The sequence below is a fragment of the Octodon degus genome, unplaced genomic scaffold (assembly GCF_000260255.1).
Source record: "Octodon degus isolate 3935 unplaced genomic scaffold, OctDeg1.0 scaffold00119, whole genome shotgun sequence".
Lineage (NCBI taxonomy): Eukaryota > Metazoa > Chordata > Mammalia > Rodentia > Octodontidae > Octodon > Octodon degus.
Window position 1 is genome coordinate 2769600 of NW_004524695.1, and position 16024 is coordinate 2785623.

Here is a 16024-nt window from a genome sequence, read left to right on the forward strand (position 1 = left end):
CGCTCCCTCCAGCCAAGGAGGACGTGCGGGCCACGAGCAGACCCCGGCCAGAGACCTTGGATTCGGCGCGCACCGCGTTCCACGCAAGGAACTTTCTTGCCCTTCATTAGAGGCTTCGGCTTCAATACCTTTTCCCAAACTCTATCAAAACCTGGAGCTTTGCTCATGATCTTCATCGCTTCCCGCGCATTCCGTAACATGCTGCTCCCTGCGCACCGACTGTCAGCTTGGAAGAACGAAGGACAGCAAGTCTGCGACCGAGTAATGACCAAGGACCTGCGTCTGGCCGCCCTTTATGCCCGGCAGCGCGCTCAGGGTCACGCGTCGCGCGCTCCCGCCGCCAGCATCCTCTGTGGCTCGCGCACTAACGTTCCGGTCCCTCTTCGGACCGAGTGCGCATGCGCACGCGCTTTGCACCCTACTAGTCCCAGCGGCTCGGCCCGCCGCGCAGCCGAGTGGGGCGCGTTTCCTCGCCGGGCGGTTGACGCGGGTGCACCGGAGCGCTGGGCGCCTGCGCAGAACCAGGCGGCGCCGTGTGGTGTTAGTGGGCGTTGTAGCCGGGGCGGATATATGGAGCTCCCCAGCGGTGAAGAGGCGGCGAGGGACGAGGGCGAGCCCGAGGCAAAGAGGCGGCGGCTGCTGTGCGTGGAGTTCGCCTCGGTGGCGAGCTGCGACCCTGCGGTGGCGCGGGGCTTCCTGGCCGAGAACAACTGGGAGATGGAAGTACGCGCTCGGCGTCGCTGCTCGCGCCCTCGCCTGGGTCGGGGGGCGCCGGCCGCGCGCCCAGCTTGTGCCTTTGCTTTTCAGAGAGCGCTGAACGCCTACTTCGAGCCGAGCGCGGAGGGCAGCGCCGTGGGGAGCCCGGCCGGGCCGCCCGTGGAGCCCGAGCGCTGGTGAGCTCGGGGCTCCGGGCCGGGCGTGTCGGGTGCGGGCGGGCGCCCCGGGGCCGGGCGCGTTGTGGCGGGACCGGAGCTCTCCCCGGAGGTCGGCAAGCTTTGGAACGGGAGTTGGCGTGCGGGGGGAAATGTGCGGTGTTTGTGTTCCAATCGTGCGCGTTTCTGATGATTCCATCCGTCTTTGGGGATCGGTACTTAGACGTATCGCCTCGTCATCATTTTCACTTGCCAAACGCTTCCCCTTCCGCCCTCCTCTCCCCCGTTCCCGAACTCTCCCATCTCTACAGTCTTTTTGACTATAATTAGAGGAGCGCGATAATCTATAGAGTTTTGAAGCAAAAGAATGATACAAATCCTCTGTTGAATGTTAACTTGGAAATCTTGTCTCCTGTTTTACTTGCTTTCTTCCAGCTACCCAGAATAGTTTTTTGGCTTTGCTTTTTTAAATTCAAGCCTGATAGTGTTTTACAGTGCTCCGTCCTATTTTTTGAATTATTGTTCTTAAAGTCCGGATGCCTGCACATCCTCGACTGTTGGCCCTGGGCTTGTCTGACCAAGGTCTGCCCCTGCGACTCCCCATGAAAAGTTCCAGACCTGCCAGAATTCACTTCGTGAGCTATTTTTGCTTGCCATTATCAGGCTTGAAACCGATTCTTTCTTCTTGCTTGTTAATATGTGTCTGAAAGGCCCCAGGTATCAGACACGCTATCTCCAAGAAGTTTTCCTGATGTCCCGAGTCTAGGTAAGAGTTCTAGCTTTAGGTATTTGTATAGTACCTTGTGCGATCCATGTCATAATGTAGTCCTTATTCTCCTTACCATTCAGTTTTTTTTTTTTTTTTTATCTTGTTAGACTACATACTTGGTACAGACATAATTTGTTTTGTATGTTGTTAATTTCCTTTGAGTCTCATACACTATCTGGCGCTCACAAGCTCTCAGGAAGTATTTTTAGAATGTATAAAAGTTTTTCTGGCTGTATGAGTAGTTATAGAGTTGACTGTTATGGGTCAGGATTTTTCCTTTGATCTTTTCATTGGCTTATGGATGTGGTGAGATCAGCTTTCATTAGGTTTCTTTGCTTTCTTTTTGTTGGCTCCTTCATTTTAAATTAAAAGCAACTGGATAAAGAAGTGCTTATCTGGCCCACGCTAGCCAGTCATATCCCCTCTCCCAGGATTTCAGAGTCAAGTGTGAATCTACCTGTGGAGCTAGTTGTAATATGTTAATGTACCATAAGCCTAGATCCATATTCATCGTTTTTTGTGCTTGGGGAAGCTGAGAGCAGTGGTGCAAAGTTGCAGCTCACAAAATTGTAACTGATACATTAGAGCAAAGCAAATGGATTCCCTGAAATAGGTCTTCAGAAAAAATGTACTGAGCTGAGGTATGGTGACTAGAGGACAATCAGGAATCCCTGATTCTTGAACGGTAAATCAAAAACAAATGAGGTGACTGTTAAGACTTTGGTCTTTTGTCTCTTGGAATTCAGATCATGAGCCACTGGCCTTGGGGCACCAGGCCTGTAATCTAATTGCAGCTCAAGGTTGAGGCAGGAGGATCAAAAGTTAAAGGCCAGCTTGGGTAATTTAGTAAGACTGTCTCAGCATAAAAATGAGAAAAAGGTATAGAGATGCAGTTCAGCATTTCAATCCTCAGTACTGGGGGGGGGGGGGAAGGATGATAAAATTTAACTCACTAAGGAGAGAAAAAAGTTTCAAGTGTATCCAAGGCATTCATATTCACAGAACATGACCTGATTAGATTTTTTAATGTTGCCTTTAACAAAAGTGAAAGAGAAAAAAAGGAAACTGATAGGATGATTTTATGACTAGAAAAACAGGCCTGATGAGCAGGGGCTTTGATTGTCTGAGTGGGGGTGAGGATCTCATGTCTTAAGTAAATTTCTAGTGTATTATCCAGAAGTTAAAAGTAGTTTAGCCATCTGTTGGAATACGCGTTTAGTGTCACTGAGATGGGACATCTCCTTAAGGCAGTTGCTGAATCTTGGGTGCATATTGTACTACCTTATGGGGAAGGCTGTTTTAAAAAATATCTTTCTGGGCCAGGCATGTAGTTCAGCAGTACAGTGCCTGCCTGGCAAATGTGGTCAAACTGAGTTTGATTACTGGTACCAAAAAAAAAAAAAAAAATTTTTTTTTTCTTCCTGTGGTCCCTCTGTTGTATCTGTAAGTGAGCAGACATGTATCACAGCAAGAATAGGCTTTTCCTTATTCATATAACTTTTGCTGTTGAGGCATCTTTTGAAACTTACAGATTCAGTATCCCTTATCTGCAGTGCTTGAGACCAGAAAGATTTTAGGTTTTGGAGCATTTTGATTTTTGGATTTTCTAACTAGGGATGCTTAATCTGTATTTTCAAAATGAGGAATACAAATACAAAATAATTTTTGGAGTAGTTTGTATTACTTATGAAGTTATATTTTATTCTGCTTTTACCAGTGTTGACCTAACCAATGAAGAAACAACTGATTCCACTAGATGTAAAATCCGCTCATCTGAAAACACTCAACAAGAAGATGGCAGCATGTTCTCTTTGATCACATGGAATATTGATGGATTGGATCTCAACAATTTACAAGAGAGGGCTCGAGGGGTGTGTTCCTATTTAGCTTTGTAAGTGGTGATAATAGTTTATAGTTTACTGTGATAAAGTGTCTTATATCTACACAGCAACCATGTAAGATTGTGGACTTTATAATTAAAGAAACATCTGTATGTGTTGAGGTGATTGCCTCAGAGAGTTGGCCTGGAGAGAGATCAGTATGTGTTAGAAGCATTATATGATATTAGTAAACTTTCTGTGTAATTAGTACCATGATAGGGTCCAGGCAGATGGCTCAGTAGAATAAGCGCTTGCCTGATAAGCTCAGGGGCCTGAGTTCAATCCCTGGTTCTGCCAAAGGAAAAAAAAAAAAAAAAGCGAAAGACTTATACAATCTGAAGAGAAATCAGAGTATAATAACTTTTAAAATGATCAAAAGAAATAGCACTGAAAGCTTCTACATGTTGCTGAAAGCATCAGTTCAGGTGTAGTCTAAGAAGAGTGATTTCTGTTTTCATTCTTTGCATTATTTGTTTTTGTAGTGCTAGACATCAAATCTAGGTCTTCAGTCTAGGCAAGTGCTCCACCGCTGTGCTACATCTCAGCTCTGCATTTCTTTTTCATTTGATCATTATAGTACTGTGTGTTAAATAGTACAAATCTTATTGTCACTGAAAATCAGTAGAGATATTAACTACTGCACAGGGTGATAGTTTTGTATCTCTTTTATGTTGTGAAATTTCTCTTACCAAGGTAGTTGGAAATGAAATGACATACTTCGTGTTTGTATTAAATTAATGTTTCCAGGTACAGCCCAGATGTGGTATTTCTACAGGAAGTCATTCCACCTTACTTTAGCTACCTGAAGAAGAGAGCAAGTAGTTATGAGATTATTACAGGTAATACTTTCCTGCTGTTTAACTTGCCTTTTAAAGAAGCAAACCAGTAAAAGAGATAACTTAAGAGCTAGCCTCCTAAAGCATGTAGAAGAGTATAAATAAGTTTGAGAAAAACAAAGCACAGGATGGTGAAAGAATTACAGGAGAAGCTGCTCATGGTGGAGCACACCTGTTATCCCAGCACTGGGAGTGTGAGGCAAGGAAGAGCTCAAGTTCAGGCCCAGCCTACGCAATGTGGTGACTTAGTGAAACCTTGTCTTAAAATAAAAAATGAAAAGGGCTGAGGTGTAGCTTGTTGTGAACATCCTGGATTCACTGCCTAATACCAAAAAGTAAAAAAGAAAGAAGGCAAGAAAATTGTAGGCAAATATTATAAAATCAGACATTGACTAGCTTTTTGGTAAAGTCCATTCTTAAATCTTTTTTTTTTATGCTAAGGATTCAGCCCACAGCTTTGTGTGGACCAATCATGTGCTGTGCCATTGAGCTGCTCCCCTATCTCAGCCGTTAGAAATTTTAATTGTGATAATCACATCCTGAATTCCATAATGTAGTGGTTATCACGACTGCTTTACACATCCTGGTTATGCTTTTTTGAAAAGCCTTTATTACTTTGTTTTAATTCATTTTATGTTTCTTTTTCACTTCTTTTGCTCTGGATTTTTTTTTTTTAATTTTTTTTTAAAATTTTTAGGGAAGGGTATACAGGGTGTTCAGGGTCTCACTGCTACGTTGGACTCATTGGACTCATAGTGATCTGCCTGTTCACAGCCTCCCAAGAGCTGGGATTACAGGTACTGCCACCATGCCCAGTCTTAGCCTAGTCTCAATTGGCTTCTTAGTGACAGCAGGCCCGGGGATTGAACCCCTAGGCCTGCTTGCAGGCGCTTTAATCCCCTGAGCTATTTGGCCGACCCTGCCCTGGATTAATACTTAAGTTTTTCCATAAGTACATTTAAAGTAGCATTTTACTCAGTTTATTTTCCAGTATATAGTTTTCACTGACTCACTGTTATACAGCTTGTGATTCCGCACTCTGGAAGCTGTGGTCTCTAGCAAGAGGGCACTCAGTCTGTGTCCCTCTCTGTGGCACTTTCCTGCATACTTGGGCATCCCTTTTCCCTCTTTTGGATTTGTCTTCAGAGTCTGATGCTTCTCCTTGGCTTGCTTTCTCATTTTATTGGAGTCTATTTTCTAATTACTTCATAAGAAGTTGATGGAGATCAATCACTATCAGTCCAGTTCTGAGCAGTTAGAATTAATTAAGTCCAGCTCTGAGCAGTTAGGACAGGGCCTATAGGGTCTACAGGGCCTACGGGCTCTACAGGGACTCACTATGTAGATTGGACTCAGTGATTCTTCTGTGTTCTTTAAATTAACCAATTTGCTTTCCATGTTTACTTGTGAGTTTGTCCAAATCCTAGGCTGCTTGTCTGGAAACAGGCAGTGCACTCAGTAAGTGAACCTCTGTGAGTCACTGATCCCTACTCAGGCCTGTAATGGCCTGAGAAGCCAGAAAGCCTTAAAGCATAAGACAAGGTCAAAGGCAAGGGCACCAGGCTCCAACCTCACCTGGATATAAAGACTTGCCTCAGGCAGCTCACTCCTGGGTGTGTTAATTCCTTACTTGGAGAAGACTTTGAGTGGTCCTGCCCTTCTTCAGTACTCCCCTTCTTTCCACTGATAGCTACATAGATATGGGCCACCCATAGAAGGTCTTGGTGTTAGCTCTAAAAGAACCTCAAATTCTGCGACAGGGCTTTGATCCTCCTGGTCCTCTGAAATCATTCCATTTACCTCTTTTTATTTAGCCTTCACCATACAGTGGCTTGGGAGATTGTGGACCTGATTAGCTCGCAATAACTAAGGGTATTATTAACCCATCAAGAAGTACTAGATGGGTAATGAAAAGATTTAATCCTGGCATATTTAATGGGCCAGCCAGATAGCTCAACGGACTAAAGCGCCTGCTTCAGCAGAACGCAGTGGCTTGGCAGCTTCCCTGCATGCCATGCTGGCCTGGCCCCCTCAAGGTGGTGCTGTGAAGGCCATTGCGACTGGGCGTGGTAGCCCATGCCTGTAATCCCAGTGCTTGGGAGGCTGAACACAGGAGAATCACCATGAGTCTGTTCTACCTAGTGAGACCTGTAGACTCCGTAGGCCCTGTCCTGAATTCATAAAAAAAAAAAAAAAAAAAAAAAAAGTCTGGCATGTGTGAAAATGCCTACATTCTAGCATAGGAGCCGGTAGATAGTTTGAATGAACCTGGACTTCTGTGTAATCACTTTCCTTCCCTTTTCTTAAACTCTCTTAAATAGAGGCCTCCTGTATTGGGACTTTAACTCGAATATCTTCCATTTCTTTTTGTTTTCTGTGATGGTGGTGTCTGTCACATCACCTTGGCCCTGCACCCAAGATGTGTAGGGATCTTTGGCTCTGACTTCCTATTTCATCATCCGGTACTGCAACACTAAATACAGCTCAGGATTCCCTAGCAGAGTTAGTGTTTGATTATGGAGCCATGTGCTCATTTAATGGGGAGAGGGAGCTGTCAGTGTATAGAAACCTTTAACATCGGTTTTCTAAGAAAATGCTGAAGTCAGGCCTTCAGCCCATACCTGTAGTCCTAAATATGCTGGATTCTGGGGTGAGAACATTGCTGGAGTCCGTGAGCATGAGGCAACATAGCAAGACCTCAGCTTAAAAAAACAAAATACTGTTTTAAAACGATAATGCAGTTCTCTGTCTCCTGCATGCTGGTGGTGTGCCTGCGTTGCCTGCCTGCTGGAAATAGGTCTGAAGGAAGCAGCTGGTGCCACAGCCTGGTAGACACGTTCGCCTTAACCCTCTTTCCAGTCCCAGCCCCAGACCTTTCTCCCTTCAGCCATCTCTGACACATTCCCTTCCTGGCAGCTGAAGACTGTCTAAACTTTTCAGTAGGCCTCTGGGTGCTGGTCACAGCACGGTGTTTCCTAAGGCTGTGAGGAGCTGGGGAAGACACGTGAGGCATTTAGGCACTGGCTCACAGGAGTGTAGTTCAGCGCCTTACCTTTTTACTTTGTGTTTCAGTAGTTTCCAGATGTCAAAGTGAGGACATCTGCCTGCTTCCTGTCCTGTTTCCCTCAGTTCTGATAAGCCATTACAGTTTGTCCTCCCACTATTTTCTGAGACAGTTGAAAGCTTTCGTTCACTGTCCCTGTACTCTCTTCTTCTTGCAGGTTTACATCTTTCTACACTTTTTATCCTTTCTTAAGATTTTTCATTGAGCATAAGAAATAAGTGCTTATTAATTTGCTTCAGGTTAATTCTCTACTCTGTCTCAGAAATATCCCAAATTTTCTTATTTGATATTGGTAGCAGATTTACTGTACTTGCCACTGTTTACCTACTGGCTACCACCTTTGCCTTTTTTCCTTATCTTTTTTATTTATTTATTTATTTATTTATTTGTGTGTGTGTGTGTGTGTGTGTGTGTGTGTGGCCAGCTCAGCCCACCAGGGGTGGGGCTGGCTGGCATGTGGTGCTGGGTGATTGAACCGCGGTCGCTGTGCTTTGCTAAGCTTGTTCTAAGTAGGTGCTTTAGACCACTGAGCCATCTCACCAGCCCCTTTTCCTTATCTATGGTGCTGGGGTTTGAAACCAGGGCCTCACCCATGCTAAATAAACACTAAGCTATGCCTCCCAGCCTCATTTGTTTTTATATTTCTTTTTTATTTTTGCTTAAGCTTTGGAAGGGCAAGAGAAGTTAGGCTGAGAAGATCAAAGGTAGGTGCAGGTAAAGATGTAACACTGATTAACCATCTTGAGCTATTCTGAAATAATAATTTATTTATTTTTATGTATTTAGTAAAGGGTCTACAGGGTCTCACTACACAGATCAGACTTGTAGTAATGGATTTCCAGCCTCGCAGCACTGGGAATAGAGGCATGCCACCATGCCCGGTCTCACTTGCCCTCTCAGTGAGCCCTGGGTGCGGGGCCCAGTAGGGCACGCTGGGGATCAAACCCCGGGTCCCTGTGCCTGTGTCTGTCTAAGCTGGTGCTTTAATCTGCTGAGCTCTCTGGCTGGCCCTAGTTTAAGGTTTTACATCTACTTAAGTATCTATTGCCTGTTTGTTGTCACATGTTAAGTAGGGCAGCTTGTGGAAAAACGACAGTACCTTTGACCTTCTCAGCCTAAATTCTCTTGCCCAAACATTTGAAGGTCATGAAGAAGGATATTTCACAGCTATAATGTTGAAGAAATCCAGAGTGAAATTAAAAAGCCAAGAGATCATTCCTTTTCCAAGTACCAAAATGATGAGGAACCTTTTGTGTGTGCATGTAAGTAATTTACATTTGAAGTTTTATTTTTATTAGTTTTTTTTTTAACTTTCTGCAAAGCTTTATTCCAGAGGAGCTCAGTCCTTCTTGGCAGCTGCCTTCCTCATGGCAGCCAGCATGTTGCTGAACTCGTCATGCTTCCTGTTGGTGGGGATGTGCATCCCACCCTTTTTTTGATAAACTTGAGGGTGCATTTGTCCTTGGAGACCAAGTAGACCTTGCTACTATGTATACAATACTATACAGACAATTTCTCCCTTACTAAACTGTATGAAAAGACCTATTTTGATTCAGTTTCATTTGCCTCGCAGAGTATAACATAGGACCATGTATAGAAGAATATGGTGCTCTGCTTGGAGGGGCGAAGCCACCCATCTCCCAGATCGTGTTCCACACGAACTTGGTGTGTTTGGTGAGGTGTCACAACAGCTGCTGTGCCTCAGTTTGCTCACATTCTTAGTCACCTTGTGGCCCTTGTTGAGGCCCACAGCCATGGGATAGCGGAGGGCCATGGCTACTGTTCTTTGATGGTTGCTATGGCTACATTGGAAGTTTAAAAATAGTCCCATGGTGTTATCATCAAAAAAACCAAAAACATGTAATCCCAGCTCTTGGGAGGCTGTAAACAGGTGGAGCACTATGAGTCTGATCTCATAGACCCTGAACACCCTGTAGACCCTTCCCTAAAATACAAAAAATAAATAAATACTTTAAAAAAAAAACCAAAACTGCCCTTAAAGAAAAATTTGCTTCTTACCTGTACATTCTTTTAAATAACCTTAAAGAGGGGGCCTGCCCCGTAGCTCAGTTCTTTAAGTGGCTGCTTCAACAAAGCAGTCAGGCTCTGGTTGCTTTGGTTCGATCCCCACAACACAAGACAGCCAGTCATGCCTTGAAGGCATTCCGGAAAATTAAATAAATAAATAAATAAATAACCTTAAAGAACTTTGTTGGATTCCTGCATAAATTTTGAATTTAGACAGACTTGTAAAAATAGAATTTTTATTTTTTTAAATTTTTTTAAATGTTTCTTTATTGAGCATTTTTTTTAACATTTATTTATTTATTGTGTTTTAGACCACTGAGCCATCTCACCAGCCCAAAAATAGAATTTTTAATGTACGAAATGTTTTCCTAGGAATATTTGAGTTCGAGGATATTCCACATTTGCTTCCTAAGTAATGTTTGTATTTTTTTTTCTATACATGGTACTGTGTTATACTCTATGAGGCAGATGAAACTGAATCAAAACAGGTCTTTTCATACAGTTTAGTAAGGGAGAAATTGTCTGTATAGTATTGTATGTATAGTAGCCGAAATAAAGGAAAGGCATTAGTGCCTCTCACAGGTACAAGTGGTACTGTGGAAGTTTGGACAGAGATGTCTGCTAGAAGATAATGAGGATTTCAGGACGGAAGTTGTATTTGAATTGAAATATAGACCTCTGAGAAATACACAAGCTGTAGATAGGAAGAGTCAAGTAGAGAAAGCATCATGAGCAGTGTTTTGCAAGTTGCAAGAGCTGTGTATGTAGGGACACGAGCGAGGCACATATGTGTCCATTGGTGTGGAGGATTGGAAGAAGGGAGTGTGGCAGGAGGGTGCAAACGCATCACCGCATCACAGTGGAGGTGACGTTAGTCCGTGCAGGCAGGGTTAGGAGCTCACATTTCCCTTTTGACCGAGAGGAACAGTGCTGGATTACAGTTTGGGAAGTGTGTCAGCTGTTGCTTGAACAGGCTGCTAATCGTGTCCTCAGAGTTCACCATTTGCAGTCAGTGCTCAACCTAATCATTTATCCTGTTGCAGGTGAGTTTGTCTGGACATGAACTTTGCCTTATGACATCCCATCTGGAGAGCACCAGAGGGCATGCCAAGGAACGAATGAATCAGTTAAAACTGGTGTTGAAGAAAATGCAAGAGGTTCCAGAGTCGGCTACAGTTATATTTGCAGGAGACACAAATTTAAGGGATCAAGAAGTGAGTATCAAAGGTAGTTCAATGTGTGTGTGAAAGATATCGCTTTAGGGTTTAGTTGTTTGACCAAAGCTATTAATACAGGATGTTAGTTGACCTTGAAAGTATAAGTTAGCCAGTGATGTCTTTTAGCCTTTGCTGTTATTTCTAGGGGCAGAAGAGGCTCTGTCATTACTGGGGAAAACAAATATTGTAGATGAAATAGACAACATACAATAATGTATCTGTTACAGTAGTAAGAGGTTTATGGAGAAGCTAATGATTAGAAGACTTTAGAAAAGATCGAGACTGAGTTTATGTGCAGAACTCTTAGCTGCAAGGTGAGAAGAACAGAGAGATGTTAGTTGTTTCTTATGCTCAGGCTTGTGTGGTTGCTTTTTGGATTTTACTAACTTTGCTTGGAGACAATGCTGGGTACACATCATGGCCTTGTGCATGCTAGGCAATGCCCTACCACTGAGCACTACCCTCCAGCCCCAACTTCTTAAAAAAGCTTTATTCTGTGAAATTAAAAATTTGAGCTTTTCATAACCACAAAAATATAGTCACACTAATGATTGATTAACAGAATGTAGTGATATGTTCTTCAAACAGAAATCACGTTGAGGGGTCATCATAATTCATCAAGTCTTTTTACCCCCTTTTGATGCTTCCACAATGGCCAGTTTCTTTCCTCTTAGTGTGAAGAGAAGGAATTAATATTGTTAATACATTTAAAATAAAATTTTGCCGGGAAGATGGCTCAGTGGAATAAGCGCTTCCCTGTCAAGTGCAAGGGCCTGAGTTCAATCCCTGGTTCTGAAGAAAAAAAAAAAAAATTCAGGCCAGCCAAGTAGCTTAGCGGAGTACAGTGCGTGCATAGGCAGATGCAAGGGCCTGCGGTGCTGGCCCCACCCCCGGGGCACACTGAGGCTTGATTGAGACTGAGCGTGGTGGTGCGCCTGCAATCTCAGCACTTGGGAGGCTATAAACAGGAGGATCTCTAGGAGTCTGATCTACACAGTGAGACCCTGTAGACTCTGTAGGCCCTGTCCTAAAATACACACACACACACACATCTCAAGGCAGTTAACATTATTGGAGCATATAAATGCCACATTTCTAAATTAATAGACTAGTCTTTGCTCTTTCCACATGAGTTCAATTTTTAAAAACTTTTATTTATTGATTTATTTTTTAATTTTGAGACAAGGTTTTACCAAGTAGTTCGGGCTGGCTGTGAAGTCACTTTTCATAGCAGTTCTTCTGCCTCAGCGTCCCATGTGCTGGGAGTGCAGGTGTGTGCTACCACACCTGGCATGCCACACCTGGCAGTCTTTATAAATTTAAAGCATTAACTGAGGCAATGAGTGTTCAGTCTTCTGAGTTTTATCTGATAATGCAAATTAGGTACCTATTCAAGGCAGAATATTGGTGCATTAATTATTTTTGACTTTCTGGTTTAAAATGTTGGAATTGGTTATGGTATTAGAAAACATTGTTTAACTTAGAAGAAAATGATTATATAGATGTGTTCCCATATTTCTCTTTTCAGGTTACTAAATGTGGTGGTTTGCCAAGTAACATTTTGGATGTCTGGGAGTTTTTGGAGAAGCCTAAGCATTGCCAGTATACCTGGGACACACAGATGAACTCTAATCTTGGAATACCTGCTACTTGTAAACTTCGTTTTGATCGAATATTTTTCAGAGCAGCAGCAGAAGAGGGCCATATTATTCCTCGAAGTTTGGATCTGCTTGGGTTGGAAAAACTGGACTGTGGCAGATTTCCTAGTGATCACTGGGGTCTACTGTGCAATTTAGATGTCATATTGTGAAATACTTTTCAAATGGGAGTCTTAAGTGTTTTGAGTCCTTTTGTTCTGGATTTTAATAGGCAGATGTAATTTCTGCCTATCTGGAAAGTCCAATTTAATATGGAGAAATTAACTGTACTGGACATTACTACAGGAGAACATAGTTATAATTTTATGTTGTAGATTATGTCTTCAGAATTAGAATCAATGCTTGATTGCTTCTCTCTCTCTCTTCTCTCTCTCTTTCTCTCTAAATCTTTTTGAAATGGTCTAAGTTGCCTGGCTGGGGCTCGAGCTCCTACTGCCGTAGCCTTGCAGAGTGCTGGGGTCACAGGCGTGCACTACGAACCCCAGTATGTATTTTAAACTTATACATGTGTTCAGAATATGAAACCTGTTTGTGCCTAAGCTGTCAGTTGGGTATCAGCTAGCGCCCACATCGTCTGAGGACTAACATTTACAGCATTTGTTTTTTCAGCCAGGCACCAAAATAGTTAATATTTCAAATGTCATCATTTATTGAGGTTACTAAGTTCTTGGGACTGAATCATAATTATATTTCAGAAATTAACATACTTGAAAAATCCCTGACCACTTTTAGTTAAGTAGACAACTCAGATCCTACATTAGATTTCATTTCTTTTATCAGCCAATAGTACATAATTGGGAAGTAACAAATCAAACTTTATGATTTAAAATTCCCTAACACTTTTCTGATTAGTGTTGCTGGCCATGTCACCAAACTTAGGCCTATTGTGATTCAAATCAATTTTATGGGAGGCTATAAAGGATTTTTTTTTTTTTTTTTTGTGGGTCTGGGTATGGAAATCAGGGCTTCACTCCCAGGGTCTTATACATGCTAGGCAAGTGCTCTTTGAGCTTAACCCTACCTCTAAAGAGTACTTTTCAGGGAGCTTTAAAGAAAATTCTCCACAAAGGAAATGTACTGCAAATAAAGAATTTTTATGTTTTATAGATTGAGTGTGTTCTTATGTCCATGATGGTATTCAAATGTTTACCTATTTTTGGATGCTGCTGTTTCCTTATGTGGAAGAAAACAACTTTCTCTTTTGCTTTTCATCTCACTTAGAATTACTATGGAAATCTTAGTAAAGAAAAAAGAAATCCAGCGGGAAAAACTAGAACTAGAGGTGACAGAAACATATTTTCATCAATAGTACCTACAGGACAGTTTAGATTGACACATAGTATCCCCTTTTAGCCATTATAGAAGTTATTCATAACTATAATTAAAATTCATGGAAATGTTTTAATAGCATAAAGTATGGAATAATAGTTCATTTCTGTGGAAAGAGGATGGAGCTGGGATGAATTTCTTATTTCATAGAATTGTTAGAACCCCATATTAAAATAGATGGGTGAAGGTCTAACAAAGTATGCTGCGTGGTGCATGAAATGATTATTGTTTTAAAACAAAGTATTTCCTTTATATAACAGCATCCAACTAAAATACCTCCTTGGTTACTGCTTCTGACAAAACACCACAAACAATAGTGCATTGAGTAGGAGCAGTGAAACCACTGCTGCTGTGGGCAGTAGTTTAAAGGCAATAAAAGAACCTAATTTGCAAGATCTTTAGTTTTTAACTTTGCATTCATTTTAAGGTTTTGCATTCTAAAAGCTCTGTTTACCAAACTACCCTAGGTGAGATTCCGCCTATAATCTTACAGCGAGCCAACATTTTTATTACTTTATTTCTGTTGAGCAGTTTGGCATGATACGGAATATATTTTAGGTTTGCTAAACCTCAGTTTCTCCTGTCTTCAAAATAAGACAGTTCTGTATTTTATTGTGCAAATGTCCCAGCCAGCACGAGCTGACAGGAAAACCACTGAAAAAGCATCATTTTATCCCTAGCATCCATCTGCATGATTGAAGCAGTGAGTACAGAATGCGGGGAGACAGGATACTGCGTTCACCGCTGTGTCAGGAACAGGCCAGCATTTGAGTACCATGTCTCCGTGTTCACATGCATGTACATTCATCATATATAAATGCAAATAGCCCTGCCAGGGGCCATAACTGACCTACTGACTTGAGGCATTGCTGCTGTATTGTGGAGTGCCCCTTGGGAGAGGAGGAAAGGCCCCCAGGAAGTATTGGCACCCGTGGAAGGATTAGTGCCCTGGAATCCAGGATGGGCTCCAGTTCCCTTCTTTTCAGAGGCCTGTTGGGAAGAAGCAGACATTAACTGGGGATTAGTGCTGTTCGTAGGAACTGCAGGGAGCTTCACAACTGGGCATCACTAGTTACTGATATGAACAGTAAGGCCAGGGGCCCCTTTGGAAGGAAACCATAGGCATTCAGGAGGGAAGTGTTAGACTGAAACATGTCTCCTGTGAATCTGACCACTGGCTCTCTCCAGACTGTTTAGTGGCAAGGTTACCTTTGTTGGAGATAAGGTCTTTGTATGTAGTCCAGGCTAGTCTTAAGCTCACATTTGATAACTGCCTCAGGCTCTAGAGTGGCAGGCTGATTGTCACTTTTTCCTCCTTGGTCAGGTTTTTAACGTTTCCAATGTACATAGTCTCACTTAATTCCCTCGATCATCACCCATGGGTGCTGTTGTTATAACCCAAGGAACTAGGGTGAGCAGGGTTGCATAATTTGTCCGCGGCACTTCCATCGCAAGTGCATGGTCTGGTGGATGCCTGTGGTTCATCAGGGTGTGGCTCGGCCCTAGGCCGTGCACTGTAGCCTACAGAGACAGGTCGGGGAAGGAATGCCTGGCTTCTTTCCCTTACTGGCCTTATCAGATGCTTAACTACGAAGAGGAACATTCCAGCGTTTCTGAGGTTGGGATTCTCACTTCCCCAAGACGCACAGGTGGTCAGAGTGCCCTGGGCACAGGGACGCTTGTGGAGCGGAGAGTTGGTCCGACCTCCCCAGGCCAGGTTGTCAGATGGTTACCTGGTGGAGCCTAAAAAGCCTCCACGGAAAGCGCAGGACTTGTGTAGCTGGGTTGACTCCTTCGAGGGATGCATTCGTGAAGGGTCCTTAACTCAGTGCCCACAGTGCTCTTAAGCCACTGTGGCGCTACCATTTATTTAGAAGTAGCGTTCATTTCCAGCCTCTTCAACACCTGGTCGCAGAGGAAAGGAGGTGGGGAGCGCAGGCCGCTCTGCATTTCTGAGTCCGGCTTCCCGCGGGTGGGAGCTGGTCCCCCGGGAACCGTGCTGAGTCTCATTCGCTAGCCGACTTGCGCGCTACGGCCGCCCGCCCACCCTTCCTCGCCGTGGGTTGAGCGTGCGTGCGCGTCGCCGTGGTAACCGCGCAGCGGAAAGGCGCTGAATCACCGCGCGCGCTGCCCCGACGCCCGCCGAGCTGAGCTGAGGCTGGCGGGTGTCCCGGGTGCAACCGGGCTGGAGCAGTGCCGCCGCCAGCAGGTAGAGCGGGGCGCCGGGGCAGGGCCGCGGTCGCTGTCCCTGCTGAAGGTAAGAGCGCAGCAGCCGCGCCTGCCAGCTAGGGTTTGGTCTGGAGTCGCCGCCCTGAGGCTGTGTCCCGGGAAGGGATAGCTAGGAGGGTGCTCTGAGGGGCGGCACCCCCGA

The 16024-nt window shown here is 43.8% G+C and overlaps 1 protein-coding gene across 2 annotated transcripts; it reads left to right on the forward strand.

Moving 5' to 3' along the window:
- The first annotated feature begins 204 nt into the window (after positions 1 to 204).
- Positions 205 to 13421, forward strand: Tdp2 (tyrosyl-DNA phosphodiesterase 2). 2 transcript variants are annotated; one of them, XM_004640145.2, is made up of 7 exons: positions 205 to 723; positions 808 to 893; positions 3359 to 3532; positions 4269 to 4360; positions 8565 to 8683; positions 10493 to 10663; positions 12195 to 13421. In XM_004640145.2, the coding sequence occupies exons 1-7, from the start codon at positions 265 to 267 to the stop codon at positions 12474 to 12476; spliced, it is 1383 nt and encodes a 460-aa protein (XP_004640202.2). In that variant the 5' UTR covers positions 205 to 264; the 3' UTR covers positions 12477 to 13421. The 2 variants fall into 2 exon arrangements, with proteins under 2 accessions (XP_004640202.2, XP_023555741.1); XM_023699973.1 differs by lacking the exon at positions 3359 to 3532.
- Positions 13422 to 16024: the final 2603 nt, after the last annotated feature.